At 36.5% G+C, this 18,685-nt stretch overlaps 1 protein-coding gene across 9 annotated transcripts; it reads left to right on the top strand.

The window, feature by feature from the left end:
* Window positions 1-542: 542 nt before the first annotated feature.
* On the top strand, window positions 543-6,784 carry LOC139966992 (techylectin-5A-like). 9 transcript variants are annotated; one of them, XM_071970549.1, is made up of 9 exons: window positions 545-793; window positions 2,236-2,301; window positions 3,004-3,072; window positions 3,185-3,253; window positions 3,368-3,436; window positions 3,658-3,872; window positions 3,999-4,307; window positions 4,671-4,935; window positions 6,192-6,784. In XM_071970549.1, the coding sequence occupies exons 1-9, from the start codon at window positions 724-726 to the stop codon at window positions 6,506-6,508; spliced, it is 1,449 nt and encodes a 482-aa protein (XP_071826650.1). In that variant the 5' UTR covers window positions 545-723; the 3' UTR covers window positions 6,509-6,784. The 9 variants fall into 9 exon arrangements, with proteins under 9 accessions (XP_071826678.1, XP_071826650.1, XP_071826713.1 ...); XM_071970577.1 differs by lacking the exon at window positions 3,368-3,436 and having other exon boundaries at window positions 543-793; XM_071970612.1 differs by lacking the exon at window positions 3,368-3,436 and having other exon boundaries at window positions 546-793; window positions 3,004-3,060; window positions 3,242-3,253.
* The last annotated feature ends 11,901 nt before the right edge of the window (window positions 6,785-18,685 follow it).

The following is an 18,685-nucleotide window of genomic DNA, read 5'->3' as shown; positions in this document are numbered from 1 at the left end:
GGTGATATGTGCAAAGAAGAAAGGGGATGCTCATTGAAAAATGGTCATTAATCCTTTTAGTCAGTTCTCTTTTTATTGATTTGCTTCAATCTATTTTATCATTAATATATCTGCTGTAAGATAGGTAATTAACCAGTCTCTCTATTCAGAGTCATAACAATGCTTACATTGTAACCCCATTCATTGCTTCAAAATATCGAGCATATGCGTTTTCAGTGTTATTTTGTTAACATTCAACCTCTTTTTTAATTACTTTTCGAATTCATAAAAAGCCTGTCTAGTAACAAAAGCGCGTCTGCTTTAGCTGGGAATAAATAAAAGGTTATCACGTAAATCAAATAAGAAACGGTTGAAAATATATCTACTGAATAGACCGGGAGTCTCTATGCGCCAAGCTTGATCTCCTATATAAGTATACGTTATATATTGCTGGAAGATTGATTTATTGTCTACTTCTAATGAAGATAACTAATGTAAACCTAAGTGACAAAAGCTGACCTTCCGTCAATGACGTAATCACAGTTGTACGTTTCACGTTGTACAATTCGTGCTCTGATATTGATACTTATTCGATTCGTCCAATCAGATTTATGGTAATACATGTACATATTTGTTGAGACTATGTTATTTAGTCTATATTAAAGACATCACATCATCCAACTCGGTCATTTAAAAATTTACAGAGAACATCAATGACAAGTAGAGCGGTCAACTTAGAACACAATGGAGAGAAAGAAATTTTTTCATCTTTTCCATATGGCACTAATACTCATCGATATGACGGATGCCGGAAGTAAGTATATATTTTTACATGATAATAAGAGTAATGGATTCCGTTTTCTTTCTAATTACCAATAACAATATGTTGAGTCTTTTAGAGTCTCCCGTGGGGTTGTCAGGCTGTCTTGGTTGAGGGGTTTGGGCATACATAAAGTACATCGTGTTCTTTAAAAAAATATATATGTTCGATTAACTATGTAGAATTCCACTTTTCTATATCACATTATTCTTAGACATACTGCAGCAGGCTTGAAGTTTTTCTAAAGGCTTATTTTGGCAACCTTGTGAATTAGGAGCAACGTGAGCAAGGCAACTTTCAGCAAATTTCGAGCAAGGGTTCTTCAAGATTAATTCACTTTTATGAGTACTCGAGCTGCTTGAATATTAACATAACTACACCTCCCTACATATATCCCCGTCTGGATTACAGAAAATTGATTGTAAAATATAAACCATCGGCGGGCTCACCTATATTTTTATTAACTTATGCATGTCTAACTGGAGTTTTATAGTTACACCAGTTGGTATCTAGGAATATGCTGTTTATAATTCCTATGGCTATTGATATATGACAATCCTAATGGCCGAGTTGTGAGTGTTTTATCACCCTTTCATCTTTAAGATATATATTACCGAGTATACTGTAGTTCGCGTACGATATTGGTATTTTAAAGTTTAAAGTTGATTTATTAATCGTAGACTCAATGCTAAGTCTAAGGTTAGGCTAACGGTCAATGGGGGTGTCGCAATGTAAGGGAGAATGTATTCACCAGTCATCCAAAGAGAATATCAACAAATATCGTCACAAAAATCAACCTTTTTGTTTTTCTTCAATGTTTGCCGACTTCAAATATTCCCGACCGTCATAACCATGTCTTGGTTTAATTTGCGCAGTCGTTACACTGTGCATTATTTTTCATGGACTGACTGATTACGTAATACGTTTCGTAAGAACTTTAGTCTAGTTCTAGGTATTTTTACCAGGGAAGCAATGTCACAAAACTGCCAAATAGATTAGTTGTATAAAGTTACCACATAACTTGCCAGCATACCGGGACAATTTTCTTTACTCTCAGTACAGTCAATTCAACATGTACAGAAACATATATGGGCTGGGATTTGCAGTACGAGAACTGCTACTAGTAACTTAATTAACGTTTTGACGATTCAATATTGGTTTTCTATACCATCAATTTTATTTAAATTTTACTTATTTACTTCTTTTATAAAGAATTAAATATTTATAACCATTACCACACACTTAACCATTTTAATAAATCTTAAGCATTTGTTTTGTTCTGTTCTGTTCTGCTTTTTTTGCGTTTCGTCTGTTTCGTTTTGTCTTGTCTTATCTTGTCTTGTTTTTATCATAATTTATTTTTGTTGCTGAGTATTTTTAACGCTTGTGTATGTAGCTGTTTCTGATCTTTTTTCTTCTTTTTTTCTTTTCCATAGAATTGTGTGATTTTGCTGCGAAATTTCCATGTAAAGGAAGCCACTGTTTACCTTCACCTTGTAAAAGTAAGTAAAAAGTAAACAGAACACAGAATGTTGTCAAATTATTATTTATATATTGTAAACAGTTTAACATTCCACAAAATTGATGAATTTCCTGTGCCTGTGATTTAGGTGGTTTTCCAACTTGACGTCTTCTTAGCTCGTTCAATTTTCATTTAAACCAAATATACTAATACAAAATACCATTGTTTGAGACACATCATTTAATATCGGTATGTGTTGGTTCGTTATAGAAATTGACAGTATTATTACTGGGGTGAGTTTGCAAATATAAATTATTGGTCTATGAGATATCGCCCCCATTAAACTTGCTAGTAGGATGTAACAATTTAAGTATTATTAGCAACATTCTGTCTACATGGACAGCCTTTTTAAACATCCGCTTTTCTTCATTTTGGTATGTTAAGATAACATCATGACGAAAATAAGACCACTAGATTTGAAAATTATTATTATCTGGTTAGAGGGGAATACGTTATCAATTAGCCGTTAATTAATTTGTGTTGTTAATGATATTCTCATTTTCCACCATCTTATACCACTTTCTTACGAAAGAAGATATGTCTATGGTCCAAACTGTAGTGCAAAATAAACAGAAAGGGGCCTCATTCAAGACAATTCTATTTTTATTTAATTGAACCCACTTTACAGCGTTACTATTAATACAAAATTGTCCGTAAACATTCTTCCTATCATGTTTTCTAGGTAAGACATTACAAGAATCAAAGGAACCAACTACTGCAGTCACTACTGAACCACAACGTACGACTCTAGGTAGGTCCCGTAGCATATCAAGCGCACTACTGATATCATGTTATAATAGAAGAAATCACATTAATTATGCATTATTAAATTGTTCATAAACATCCTTACTATCCTTATTTAGGTAAGACAATGCAAGAATCAGAGGAACCAACTACTACAGTTACTACTGAACCACAAGGCACGACTCTAGGTAGGTCCCGTAGCATATCAAGCGCACTACCCATATCATGTGATAATAGAAGAAATCACATTAATTATGGCATTATTACATTTTTTCGTAAACATCCTTACTATCCTTATTTAGGTAAGACAATGCAAGAATCAGAGGAACCAACTACTACAGTTACTACTGAACCACAAGGCACGACTCTAGGTAGGTCCCGTAGCATATCAAGCGCACTACCCATATCATGTGATAATAGGATAAATCTCATTAATTTTGAATTAATGTGCATTTCGATTTAATTTACATGCTTTCTTTAAAGTCTCAATCAGCTTTCCGTCGTTAAGTTCATATCAGGATGTTACTACATGGAAAAAAAAAACAAAACATAATAATCATGATATTTAAAAGCTAAACTGCTCTCCATGCAGGTTCTTCGATATATACGTGTCCTCCGAACATGATCTATGGAAACTGCACTTGTGAAGCAACATGTGAAGATCCCAAAGGAGAGTCTGCTTGTAACAGTACCTGTTTAGGTAGCACGGGTTGTATCTGCAAAGCTGGATTAATGCTGAATGGAACTGACTGTATCAGTGCGAGTAGATGCAGCTGTTTCGTTACAGAGGCCAACTTGGTTATATCGGTGAGTTTGGTTGACATCTATTTAAATGTCAGATAACATTTCTAATGGATATTTGATCACAGAATGAAGTTTATCTGACAACATTTTTTTCTTCCAACTTAACATTTTACATTTGATCTGTTTTAGAATGGAAAAACATACGTTAACGATAACTGCACCCAGAAGTGTTCCTGTAGCAATAACCGACTGATCTGTGAAGATGACTACAGCTGTAGTACTAATGCTGTGTGTGATGTCAAGAATGAAGTACGACAGTGTTATTGTAATGAGGGATACGAAGGTGACGGTGAAACTTGCGAGCCATTGTATACAGACTGTCAGGATGTTTATGACGCTGGACATAGACAAGATGGCGTTTATACAATCATGCCTACTGGATGGCCTGGTTTACCATTCAACGTATCTTGCAAAATGGAAAACGGTGGAGGATGGACCGTAAGTCTTGATTGAAACAATATGAATATTTCAAGTATGTTTCTGTGAGTTTTGTTGACTAAGTCTATTGTAGACGGTAATGCAAGTCCAAGTTTTTGTTTTCGGTTCAGTTGCACTTTTATAATACCTTACCAGGTATTGAGTGTATCAAAATAACTTAAGTGGAAGCAAGAGTGTGACAATCCTAAAAACTTGCCCACCCCCTAAAGAAAACAAAAGAAAAGTCCTACAATTGTCTTACTGAAATAGTATTCTATAAATATATATTCGTGTGGTGTTTCTTAAATTAGGTTTGTCTGCTAGCATGCTTCACGACTCTCATCATTATCTTTCTTTTATTATATTTACTCGCTATCTTTTCAGGTGTTTCAACGTCGTACTGATGGATCTACTAGTTTTTATCAAAACTGGACTGCGTACAAAGAAGGTTTTGGTGACAGCAGGAACTTATGGCTAGGAAATGAAAAGCTTCATTACTTGACGAACCAGAGAAACTACAAGCTTCTCTTTGACATCACTACTTCTAGCGGATCTGCTAAATATGCTGAATATCCAGAGTTTCAAATAGATTCTGAAAGCAGCAACTATACCATGAATAAACTCGCCGATCGTAGCAGTGGAAACACAGGTTTGTTTGGTGTTTGGAGTTTGCTTTACTTGATAGGTTAAGTCAAAGTGGCTTTCCTGTTAACTATGAAAATAAAAACCTATCTATCTATCTATATATATATATATATATATATATATATATATATATATATATATATATATGCAGTCCTCTGTAGCTGTACCGAAAATCGAATATATATATATTGCTTGTTGTTTCAACAGCAATTATTTGGAAATATCAGTGACTTAAAATATATGTATAGAATTTTACTGGTGTTAATTCCAGTTAATCCCTTCATGTTGCTATTAAGCTTTTTGTTTTTAGGTAACTTCAGTAAGAACTGTGAGGTTAATACATATTTCAGATAACAGTTCCTTTACACATATGTCCTATTCTCCTTCACACAGACAGAAAATTCACACATAGTATCACAGTGCTGTTTTCTATTTCACAACCGTTTACCTTGCCGATAATCTAATTATGAGTTAAATATCAAAACTTAACTGTGCCTGTAAGGACATGTTAGTCACATTTCTCCTCAAATATTTACAGACAGGCATGCATTGCTTGCAATGCTTACACTAATATACACAGTTAACAACCCAACAATCCTTTTCCCTACATTGCCATGATTGCGTGGTATTATAAATACACTATCAAGACCTAAAGCATTAACGAGTTGAAGGAATGTTAAAACAATGATTATTATTTCAAACATACGAAGACAAAGTTGAACTTTTATTTTTAACTTATATTCACGGAATACAGACTGTAATAATAAGTGAAACAAACCTGTCCTTGATATGCAAAAGACACCAGTCCTCAATTTAGTCCTATAACAATGACCAATTTTAATATAACGAATTGAATACAGATATCTATTGAACTGTTTTGATAATACCATATACATAGACCTATATTAATGGTACGTATATCAACAACGACAAAACAGCCGGAAAAAACAATTTTCTACAGAAACTGATCGAAATTTAATTATTTATTTTTATTCGTGTATGAATTTCAAGTTTAATAATGGTTACAATGGCTAAAATTGAATTGTCCCTCTTAAATCAACGACTTTGTAACAAACAAGCAAAAAATTTAACAATAAAAATTAATTCGGCAATCTCTAACAACTAGTTAAAAATTTAAACTGAATAAGTCGAAGCCTGGTTCACAATGTTACATAGTCATTTATTTATTCCCCCACCTACCTTCCCCAAACATTATCGGCCATGTCTTATCAACTGAGCCCCCTTCTTTCCTATTTGCAGGTAGTCAACTCGATTTTGGCAAGGGAAAACAATTCAGCACGCATGACCGAGACAATGACGCATGTGGTCACTATCACTGCGCCGAGAAGCACAGAAGCGGCTGGTGGCATGGCAACGCTAGTAATGTTTGTAACAGCTGCCATAGTATGACCAGCTATTGCGATCGCTTCCAATACAACGGGAACTGTCACTCAGTTTGCACTAATGACAACCTCAATGGCGACTACAATGGAGGCAACGGAGAAAACATCTTCTCTGAGTGGTTTAATAACTGCAACGTCAGCTCTGTTGAGATGAAAATTCGTCCATCCTCTTGAATGTTTTACCATGTCGTCAGATTCCTCTCGAAACAACATTGTTAAGACTATTCTCTGAAGAATCATTAAAACGGCTAGTGTTAATATTGCAAGTTAAAAAGATAGCTGTTATCTAAATAAGTACCTTGTGGAGGTGTACGTTTACAAACACAGGCCTCCCCAACGTCTTAAAGTATGATTATGATGAAAGTGACTTATTCATCATAATGTTTTTGCCTTGCAAGTAACTAACTCGATTTGTAAAATACCGGCACTGAATATATCTATTGAACGAGATCTCTATCCGATGTACTTCCTTATATCCTTCAGCTCATATCACACCACGTATATTTTGATTCCACCTCCTCCAAACATACAATAGCTGAGAAGGTTGGTATTAGTCAGTTCAGTTGTCTTCTAGTCCTTTTTTGTTTTTACAAGAACCCACGCTTCAGGACACCCTCCGATCCTCCATTCGAGAATATTTTCAGCGATATATACATTTTCGAGCCCTACCTATTCTTTTTACTATAAGTGCGCTCCCTTCTTAATACTGCTGTTATGTTGACGACCGATAAATAATTTTGAATATTTCATCAACAAGGTAACGTAATTACTTTGCCTTAGGGTACACTACTGAAAGGCACCTCTGTAAAAATGTATAAATAACTAGAGAACAACTTGTAACCGAATTTAGGACTACTTTTTCTCTCCTTCTTTTCTTTTTCTTTTCCCTTCCTTTCTCTCCTCCTTTTCTTTTTTCCCCCTCCTTTTCCCTTTTTTCTTCTCTTTTTTTCTCTCCTCTTTTCCTTACCCGGGGGGCGCGCGCCCCCAACGCCCCCCTGGATACGCACCTGCCAAGAAACTGGTGCGCATGTTAGATTTACCTTGAGATATGCCACAGCGCGATACAAAATCGGGCGCTGTATATATATGCTAAGCGACGAAGGAGACGGGCGTATGGAAAGCCGTTTTAACATTTAATAAGGAATTTCAGATATCTTGAAATAATTTCAGATATCTCAAATTAAATTTCAGATATCTCCAATTTATTTCAGATATCTACAAATAATTGAGACATCTCGAATTCATTTTCAGATATCTCGAATTCAATTTCAGATATCTGAAATAGAATTTCAGATATCTCGAATTCAATTTCAGATATCTCGAATTCAATTTCCGATATCTGAAATAAAATTTCATATATCTCGAATTCAATTTCACATATCTGAAATATAATTTCAGATATCTCGAATTCAATTTCAGATATCTGAAATAGAATTTCAGATATCTCGAATTCAATTTCAGATATCTGAAATAGAATTTCAGATATCTCGAATTAATTCCACAACTACTTAATTATATGCATATTATGTATATTAGGCCTAATGTTAGCCAGCAAGCAAGCTAGATTCAATACCACCCATACGTCGACGCAACGATGGCAGCCACCTGTAGTTCTACATATGCATTTCAGATATCTCGAATTCAATTTCAGATATCTCGAATTCAATTTCAGATATCTCGAATTATAAATTCAGATATCTGAAATTCAATTTCAAATATCTCGAATTCAATTTTAGGTATCTGAAATTCAATTTCAGATATCTGAAATAGAATTTCAGATATCTCGAATTCAATTTCGGATATCTCGAATTCAATTTCAGATATCTCAAATTCAATTTCAGATATCTGAAATAAAATTTCAGATATCTCGAAATCTATTTTAGAAATCTCGAATTCAATTTCAGATATCTGAAATAAAATTTCACTTGCTTGGATCCTACGTGGATCACAGAGAAATAGAGAGAGATTTTGAGAAAATTGACTCAATCCTTGGCATTATGCAATTGATGAGTGAAATGCGTGATGGGAAATAATCTTTGCTTGTCTGTTCTCAAAGAAAAGAGTGGTTCTTCAGGATCTATAACAACAGATGCAGACACACAGTGCTGCAATGCAGCTGATGGCTGAGCACAAGGTTGGATCATGATCACACAGAGAAAGAGAGAGAGAGATTTTGAGATCATTGACTCAATCCTTTAGTATCATGCAATGGCTGAGTGCATTGCATGGTGGGAAATAATCTTTGCTTGTCTGCTCTGAAAGAAAACGGAATTTATGAACAAGAGAGAGGTTCTGCAGGATCTATAGCAACTGATCCAGTCACACAGTGCTGCAATGCAGCTAATGCCTGAGTACAAGTTTGGATCCTCCACGGATCAAACAGAGAAAGAGAGAGAGAGATTTTGAGAAAATTGACTCAGAGAAAGAGAGAGAGGGAGATTTTGAGAAAATTGACTCAATCTTTTGGTATTATGCAATTGCTGAGTGGAATGCATGATGGGAAATAATCGGAATTATGAACAAGAGAGTGGTTCTTCGGGATCTATAACATCTGATCCAGACACACAGTGCTGCAATGCAGCTGATGGCAGAGCACAAGTTCGGATCCTCTGTGGATCAAACCGAGAAAGAGAGAGAGAGAGATTTTGAGATAATTGACTCAATCCTTTGGCATTGTGTAATGGCTGATTGCAATGCATGATGGGAAATAATCTTTACTTATTATCTCTGAAAGACATAGGTAATTATGAACAATAACGTGGTTCTTCGGGATCGATCACCACTGATCCAGGCGCGCAGTGCTACGGTGCAGCTGATTCTTGAGCACAAGTTTTGATCCTACGTGATCAAACGGATAAAGAGAGAGAGAGATTTTGAGATAATTGACTCAATCCTTTGGTATAATGTGATGACTGAGTGAATTGCATGGTGGGAAATAATCTTTGCTTGTCTGCTCTGAAAGACAAAGGAATTTATGAACAATAGCGTGTTTCTTCCGATCTATAACAACTGATCCAGACTCATATGTGTTGCAGTGCAACCTATAATTTAGCGGAAGGTTTGACCCGCCGTTGATTACGGAGAGAAAAATTTGAGAGCTCAATCTGCTATTTATGAACCGGTAGTTATTACTGCATGACCAAGCGCATCATGGGAGTGATCTTTCGTAAATGCCGTATGATCATTAAGTTCACCTGAAACGTGCGTCAATGTGAAATAAACATTATCAATGCATTATGTACGTGAATGCAAAATAAAGTATTAATTAATTAAGTAAAAAACTCTCGTCTCTTGCGTATAATATTGTTCGTGTATAAATGTCAGTATAGTGAGGAAGGGGGGGGGGCTGGTTGGGGGGGGGGAATAGTAGGGGTATAGGAGTTTTTCGCTAATTAATTCAGCAGCAGGAAAATGTTCAAATTGTTACGAATTGGTACTTACGTTGACAAACCAGGGTTATTTTTTATATCGAAATTTAACTTGAAGCGATTAATTTATTCATATTTAAAAGAGTATTTTGAGCTAAGAAATGTGCCTGCTTGGCGAATTCATATAACGATATATATGGATTAAATATAGGCCTTTTCTACTTAAGTCGAATTCAATTCAACTGAAGTGAAATAGTCTTCGACTTAAGTCAAATGTATTCGCTTAAGTGAAATAGAATTCCACTTAAAGAGAATACAAATGTTCTATTTTACTTAGTGGAATCTGCATTTTCAATTCGACGTAAGTAAAATTCAATTCTAAGTGGAATTGAATTTCACTTAAGTAGGATGCATGTTACTTAAGCAAAATTAGGGAGTAAATTTAATGATAAAACGGCTTGCCATACAGGTGACTGGTGAGCAACGTCTATAGTGGAGGAACTACCTTGAACTATTTAGACTGGGAGCGACAAAAGAATTCATCCTATGTCACCCAGGTATGCAGGCGCGTATCCAGGGGGGCGTTGGGGGCGCGCGCCCCCCGGGTAAGAAAAAGAGGAGAGAAAAAAAGAGAAGAAAAAAGGGAAAAAGAGGGGGAAAAAGAGGAGGAGGAGAGGAAGGAAGGGGAAAAAAGAAGAAAGAGAGAAAAAAGGAGAAAAGGAGAGAGTAAAAGAAAAAAACGCCAAGGGAAGAGAAAGGGGAACGGTGACATAATTACAGCGCTGATCCCTATTATATACACATGGCCGGGTAGCCAGTGACGGATCGAGGATTTCGGAAGGGGCATGCACCTCTACCTACCCCAACCCTATTTTTGGCGTTTCCATTTATCCTCTCTCACTAATGTATCTATATATATATATATATATATACTATATATGGTCTATCATAACGCGCGTGTTTGTATGGACGCCTTAAACAATTGTGCTATGAAACCAACTGTGGCTGGTCTCGAACTCGACCGAGTCGTCGGGGAACATGACGCATTTCGGGAAGGGTGCGAACGCCACCCCCCCCCCATGAGTATGTATTTTTTTATGATATCGCTAGTAATTTAAAAAAAGAAAATGCTTAGATGCAACTCAGAAGGCATGGCAAGGGTCATTTCCAACGATCTGGGAGGCATTTTCGGCAAACATTTTCTTGTACGCTTCGCGCCAACTCGTGGTGGCGCTGCGCGTACTTTGCCTACAGGCTTCGCCTGTCCCTTGGCAAATTATTCGCTACTCGCCTGTTCGAATTTGTAAAGCAAACAGCAGATATCACATCATATCAGTGAGCATGAAAATTGCCGGTCCAGGTTGAACAGCTCGTAAAACTGTCGATGTGCGTGTAGTCATAGGAACCAAATTTGATTTGGGGGGCTGTAACGACTTGCCCGAAAAATATAACCTAAAGTTTTTCGCGTGCTCCGCGTGCGTTCTATATATTAAAGTCAATATCATATATGCAGCATCGGTTATTATCGCATGCCATCGTGTACCGTACGGTCCGTGGAAATTGCGCAGTATCAAGCGGGATGCTAATGTAAACAACGAAATATCTTATGTAGATGTAGTAAAAGCATGGAGGTCAAATTATGTCAAATTCTAAAATTTTAATTATCAAGGAGATTCATTTCCTTTGGCTACATCATTGCAATTTATTTTTCTTTCAGTAGCCCCCCCCCCCCACCCGCATCCTACGCCTATGTGTGTTGTGTTCGGTTTCGGAAATATCTGGTATTTTTTTCATTTTCTCCAACCAAGTTTTATAATAGCCGTTATAAGAAGGTTTAATATTTGTACACCAATAAATTATTTTCGAAAATTACCTGACCGACATTCTTAATCATACTTCCCACTACTGGTGTAATTTTGACCGGTCTGTTAGGGTTGAAGGAGGTTTTTCTATATTGGTTGTCCATAGATGACATTTTTTGCAACATTATGGGTATGTTTTGAAGTGAATTTATTCACGAGAAATGTGAATTTTCAAATTCGGAACAAATAATGGGCTGAAAACCTTAAAAAGTGGGGCTGTCGGGTATTGTGGGCCGCGACGTATAATCACCTACAAAAGCAATGATCCACAGGACAGGCAACGAGGTCGAACATGATGTGTAACTGGTGAAAATCTTCAAATAGGTTATGGATTGGGAAAGAACTATTGGGAAATACTTGGTTCTCAGGCAAAAGTGTACATCTGGTTGGTCATTTTCAAGCCCGAGAAGTGTCATTTCCGGTGATCTAGGGGGTATCAAAACCAATTTTTTTTTGTACGCTGCGTGCCAACCGATGGTGGCGCTCCGCTTAGATAGTAACTCGTGCCCCCCGGGATAGAAAATCCTAGATACGCCCCTGGTATGACCCCTTAAAATAACTACGATTCATTCACAATTTCTTTCCAGATGAGGTTGGGTGGTCCAGACCTCTTGAAAGTGTCCAGACCCCATGAAAAGTCCCCACGTATGGTCGATTTGAACCTATCTGACCCATGTACCAAACTTTATCAAGTTAAAAAGTAGCACACCAGTACATTATTTAAATGAAAACTGACAAAAAGATGAGTTTGGAAAGCGGTTGTCAGACCCCCCCCCCGCCCCCCAAAAATAATACCCTCCCCACAGACTTCCAATCCTCCCTCAGTTAACCTTCCCCACCCAGCCGACTGAATTCACCCCTGTGACCTAAGGACCTAGGTTTGTCAAAATACTTCGGCCTACATTATGAAAACAATAAAATCTGACAAAATCTATCCATATCTTTCAATAACTGATGAAATAATTGATAAAACCCAAATTCAATAACAAGACAGTTAGCGTCAGATGTGTAGAGGACGGCTACATTGTTTGGAGCTGGAATGTATTTGCAGGATGTATAAATATCCGACTGCCGGCTTCCTCGTGATCATTGTAGAGTATATGACTTCTACTTAGTGTTCTAGGAGTGTTAGCTCAGTGGTTAACGCCGGTGACTTCCATTCATACGGTCCCCGGTTCGAGACACTCCAAGATTAATGTATGTCGTCCAGTCACAGAGTAGTTGACAATTGACAATTCATAATCATGGAAGTTAAATGTAATTGTAACAGACTGACTTCGGTCAGCTTGCGGCTTTGATAAGCCAATGGGGCTTCTTCGCGAGTTCCTGCTTGCAGGAGGATTCTAAAGTACATGTTCCTTCACACACAAGGCTTAATCAAATTGATTAAGTCTAAATGTGATGTTACATGTTCTTTTTTATTTTTATTTTTTAAAAGTTTTCAAAGGTTGATTTTCATGCATGGAGATGGGTATTACAACATTTTAATCTAAAATATTGGAGACCTTTACTAGACCTAGCCTACACTGATGGCATTGGTCTCATGCAATGTCAGCACAACTAGTCATATTCTACCTGAAAATATGAAAGGAAAAAGGGGGGAAAAAAAGAAAAAAAAAAACAAGTAACAGGCTTCAGATTCTAGTGGCACTATGACATAAGACATTCGCAAAATGACAGCTAGTCCCAAACAGGACATTTAAACTATGATATATCAAAAAATAAAATAGATCAAACTTTTTCTTAGCTGTTTCTGGCAGTTATTCTTGACAAAGATCATCTTCCAGATAAAGTAAAACAAGAAGGAATGGTTTAGTCCCCTTTACAAACTGTTTCATGATACAGTTGTGATATAGTACTAACGTGAACAACACTACACTATAAGCTCAATCAATTAATGTCCAGAGATGTAAGAATGTAAGAGACTGACTTCGGTCAGCTTGCGGCTTTGATAAGCCAATGAGGCTTCTTCGCGAGTTCCTGCTTGCAGGAGGTTCTAAAACAACATACATCCATATACATTAAGCAATCGATCGATCTTCATTCCTGATTTCCTGAAAGCAGTGGAAACGTGGTCATTAATTTATATGTATTGCCTAATCTTTTGAGCTTGAGCATTGTGTCAAGAAATATCTCGATCATCTTTTAGTTGAAAAGTGGTAAAAGTACTGTATTTATGTCAGCAGGGACTGTGGAGCCAGGGGTGTTGAGAAAACCTCATTAGTATCCCTTTCACATATATAAAGAAATGCCACTTTTTTGGGCAATCGAAGCTGTTGCTTCGACTTTCTTTGTAAATAAACTGTGCCCAATTGTTAAAAAGACTACATCTGGAATATGTTGAAGAATTAACACTTGTAATGAAACAGTGGCATGTCGTTAAAAAATTAAGGAAGAAAACAAAAATGTGCGTTTTTGTTGACAAAAACACTTACAATCAAGTTCAAATTTGCTTTCTATACGGAATGCACAGAGCATGTTTGTTTTGTGTTCACTTAACTGAAGTTCATCCCTGAAATTCTAGTCACATGTACGCTCCACTGCCTCTCGACGTTTGTTGCCCACTCTCATCCCACCACACCCCAGATTGACCCCTCTTCTACCTCCCCCGTATGTCGAATCATTTAAGATAATGATATGCCATATGGTAATTCATTTAGAAAGTTGTTTTGAAAGTGGATTTGTTTTCACCATTCCCTTGGTTTTCAACATAAACCTTCACCATTCCCTTCACCAGTGTAGCGAATCCGAATCGACTAAATACATTTCAAAGTACGATGGTCTCTCCACAGTTATTTTAAAATTTATACCAGGATTAGTTCGAGGTAAGCCTTGGATAGTTAACAGCCAATCACAGGGCTGTTTTTAGATACCAACACTTCATGGAAATATATCCATATTATTTCGAATATGTCTTAGTATTAATTCGAATTTATACCCATGTATAAAAAATAATATATATTGGTATTAAATGGAATATATGCTAGTATTAAATTAAAATCCATCCCAGTATTAAATTTTATATATTTTAGTATTAAATCGACCAATCACATTGAAGGTACGGTTTCTTTTGCGCAATGACTAATCCAGTATAGCGAAGTAAGTTGTTACCACGGAACTAAAATAACGTGGAAGGATGATAACCGTTATTTTAGTGTCAGTGGTTGCAACCATCACTAAGTTAGTGCTGTACCGACGATGTGTATGTAATACATATATGCCCAGTAAATTAATCAGTCTTATGTTAATATGTGTTAGGCTAAGGCTTTTTCGAAGAGAGTTAGTCCTGGAAAGGTTTGTGAATAAAAGAACACCACGAGACGGACCATGACACGTGCCATGGTCTCAGAAGAAACCGTACCTTCAATGTGATTGGTTGATTAAATACTGGGATAGGCCTATATTCGATTTAATAAGGGGAGATATACTTGGTAGACTATAATACTGGTATATATTTTATTAATAATGGGATATGTTTGGTTCAGTACTGCGATATATTTTATTTAATACTCGTGCTCGGCGCGTGCACGTTCATTCTTTATTTCGAACTTGTAAAGATTTGATTACAATATATAACACCTGGACAAAATTGATCATGGAACTGTTACGTAATCTTAGTAGCTAAAGAAATATAATAACAATAAATATATAAAGTCAACTTCACAAGAGTTTTTTAACATATTACCAAGAAAAGCATGTAAATCACACCCTCACATTTGAATATCCGCCAATAACTTGTACTTTTAGCCAGCATGAATTAATCTAGTAACAAAGATCGAATGTTCTAAACTTACAAAGCCTATTCGATAAGCCGAATGTTCGTTAAAGCACTCCAAAACCTTCCACCAATACGTTCACTACGAATACTGCGAACTCTGTGTTAGAAAATAAAATCAGGAAATGTGCCACTGTAAAGCGTTATAGACCGGGAGCCCAGAGGGTTTGGTTAGCTGGAAATGCCCATCCCTTACATATGGAGTGATACCTATCATTTTCCAGTAGGTTTCAACTAGTTACCACATCAACTGACCTAGGTCAATGAGTGGAGGGATATTTTGGGGATCCACTGGCAGGGGTACCCCACTAATAGAAATTACTGGAAATGCCCATCCTTTACATATAGAGTCCTGCCTATCATTTTCCAGTAGGTTTCAACTGGTTACCTAATGAGCTGACCTAGGTCAATGAGGGGAGGGGCATTTCTGGGGTCCACTGGCAGGGGTACCCCACTAATAGAAATTACTGGAAATGCCCATCCTTTACATATAGAGTCCTGCCTATCATTTTCCAGTAGTTTTCAGCTGGTTACCTCATGAGCTGACCTAGGTCAATGAGAGATGGGCATTTTGGGGGTCCACTGGCAGGGATACCCCACCAATAGAAATAACTGTAGATGCCCATCCCTTGTATCTGGAGTCCGAACCATCATTTTCCAGTATGTTTCAAGTGGTTACCTCATGAGCTGACCTAGGCCCTCCATGAGAGGTCAATTTTTGATGACTGGCGAAGCTATCCCACCACCAATAATCACTGGCTATGGCCATTTGTTGCTTTTGGGGCCATACCTGACACATTGTACTTACTTTGATGGGGTTACCAATGAAAGCTGATCTAGTTTAGCTTTTAGACGAATTTAAAGTTGCCCTCACAGCCACACCCACCACAGCAGGTTTGCCAGTCGTCTGGTTTCATATACAGGAATGCACTGTGAACATTGTGATGTACAAAGCAATTGGTTACCTTCCCAGCTCACCAAACCTTCTGGGCTCCTGCTCTATTTGTGTAAAGTAAATACCAAAAGTTTGCAAAGTAAATTATTTTGAAATTGATTTCACAAGATTTTGGAAATCTATGTTCAACAATGACACCTACAAAAAACTGCACATAATAGGCTCACAGAGTTAACAATTTTCACTAGCAGCATTTCTTGTTCAGAAATATCCTTTGACCTTTTGTTATGATTTTATGTATAGATTCTTTGAAAGAAAAGTATCCTCTGTATCTAAGCTGAGCGACCCATCCCTTTGCAACTTAACAGCCCTTAAGGACATGTGGCAACACACTATTTCAGCCACATCCATGATGTTCGATGTGGAGAAAATGGCATGGATTGACTGACAAGAATATTCAAATAAAAGAACAAAGAATTCCAGTCCAGTTAATAACATACCATCATGTTGTTCAAATACATATTGATATTTTTACCTTTTCATTCAACTTCTCTGTGTTTTGTTTATACTAATATTTAACTGTATTCTGTATGTAACTTTAAAACTTTGGCGACAAATTTCCATATCTTATGGACGAAATAAATCTCTATCTATCTATCTATCTATCTATCTATCTATATATCTATCTATAATATGATGTTTCAAAGAATGGGATGTATTTCATAATGCTTTGGATCCAATGGCTCATTTCACCTTTGTTCAGTCAACCAGATTTAAAGCTGAATCTAGACATATAGTGAATCTTACAAGCAACTTGTTGAACAACATGCAGCACCTGTAACTTCAGCTATTTTATATGATACAAATCAATAGTTTAAGCAGAATACATTAGTAAGCGAAATGTTGAGTTTGTATTATTCTCTTACGTATTGACTGAATCCTCAAATAGTTTTCTCAATTGCAGCCAGGAGCTTACTTAGCCTACCCAATAACAGTACTCAGAAGAGTCCACAATTTAATGCCAATAGACACTGGACATAACAAAAGAGTAAAACCAGTGACGCTTCTTGCGTATAGTAATTAAGAAGACCGTTCACAAAAGCTGCAATGAGATGTAGGGTACGTACACCATACACATGGGCTATTATGAAGGGTTGATTCTTTCTATCGTGAAAGTTCATTAAAAGATAGTAATGTTTACTGAGCTTTAATAATATGGCTTCCTAATTATTATGCACAATCTCAAGTTGCTTGAACTTGAAACTTGGTATGTAGTTGGCACTTGGTGATTAGATGAATTATATTGTTGTTAATGTCGGTCAAAGGTCATGTTGGGTCAACACCGCAGGAAGTTGAAAAATCTTGCATCCAAACTTGCTTCATATCGGCAAGGAATCACTATTTGTCGTCTTAGATTGATTGTCGCAATGTACATGCTATTGGTTATTTCATGTTCAGTAGTGTCTGATTTGTATATTTTTCCTTGTTCAATATAAATCATAAATTGATGCTTTGATGTTGCATTTTCTCCTTATTTATCATTTTAGGCTAGTTGTACAGAAAAATTGCTTAAACTAAGTCACTAGTACTATCAAAACATCAGCCATAGATTTTTAAAATGATCTATTTAAGCTATTACCGGTAACTTGCTAATCCGTTCCTGTTCTGATTTCAGATCCATCAGTAGTTTTCAATATATCGCGGACAGAGGAAAGCTGAAACATACTGTACTTTATATCTAATCAGGAGCAGCAACGCTACAGAAGCTCAGCTAAGCTTCCATTTGAGAATTTTGCGTTGATTTGCAATATTTCTGGGCAGTTTATCCATTTGTTTGTGCGAAATATGTAAGACATAGGCGGTATAAAGGTGCCATTTCCTCCCATCTCATTCCCCCTTGCTTATTTTCCTTCTTAGTAGACATAGTTTGTTACAATGTTAAAGAAAGTTGTAAGAATTTGTTTTGAAAAAGAAACGTAAAGATAAATGTATTTTATTATTTTTATTGAAATGGACAATGATACAAGTTTGAAGTAAATTCAAAAAAGAAGAAAAGTCAAAAAGGCAGTAATTACCGCTAATTTGTGTTCTTGAATACATAAAATGCAGAGCTACCTTTGTAATATCTCTAAACCAGAATTCAAAACTGTATTGAGGTTTGAAGAATGACTTCATCATAACATGGTATGAGCCAATGCTATCATTGTAAGATATCTTGAAAATGGTTGGATTATATGAGTTCTTCAGATGCTGTTGACCCTTTGACGAGTTTTGACCTTCACCAAAAGCAATACATTTATTATCAAAATGATACCTTCTCATGGAAGCAGGAGACTTGTGATTTGTTACATTTCCGTTGCTCTGGGGGTCACAACGTTTTCACATTTGAGCTAATTGACGTCAAATGACTAACACCAAGGGGTTTGTCTAACTCAGAATAGGTAACCTACA

This window comes from Apostichopus japonicus, chromosome 1 (assembly GCF_037975245.1).
Source record: "Apostichopus japonicus isolate 1M-3 chromosome 1, ASM3797524v1, whole genome shotgun sequence".
Taxonomy (NCBI): domain Eukaryota; kingdom Metazoa; phylum Echinodermata; class Holothuroidea; order Aspidochirotida; family Stichopodidae; genus Apostichopus; species Apostichopus japonicus.
The sequence above is the reverse complement of the archived record's forward strand: the minus strand, read 5'-3'. Positions and strand labels throughout refer to the sequence as shown.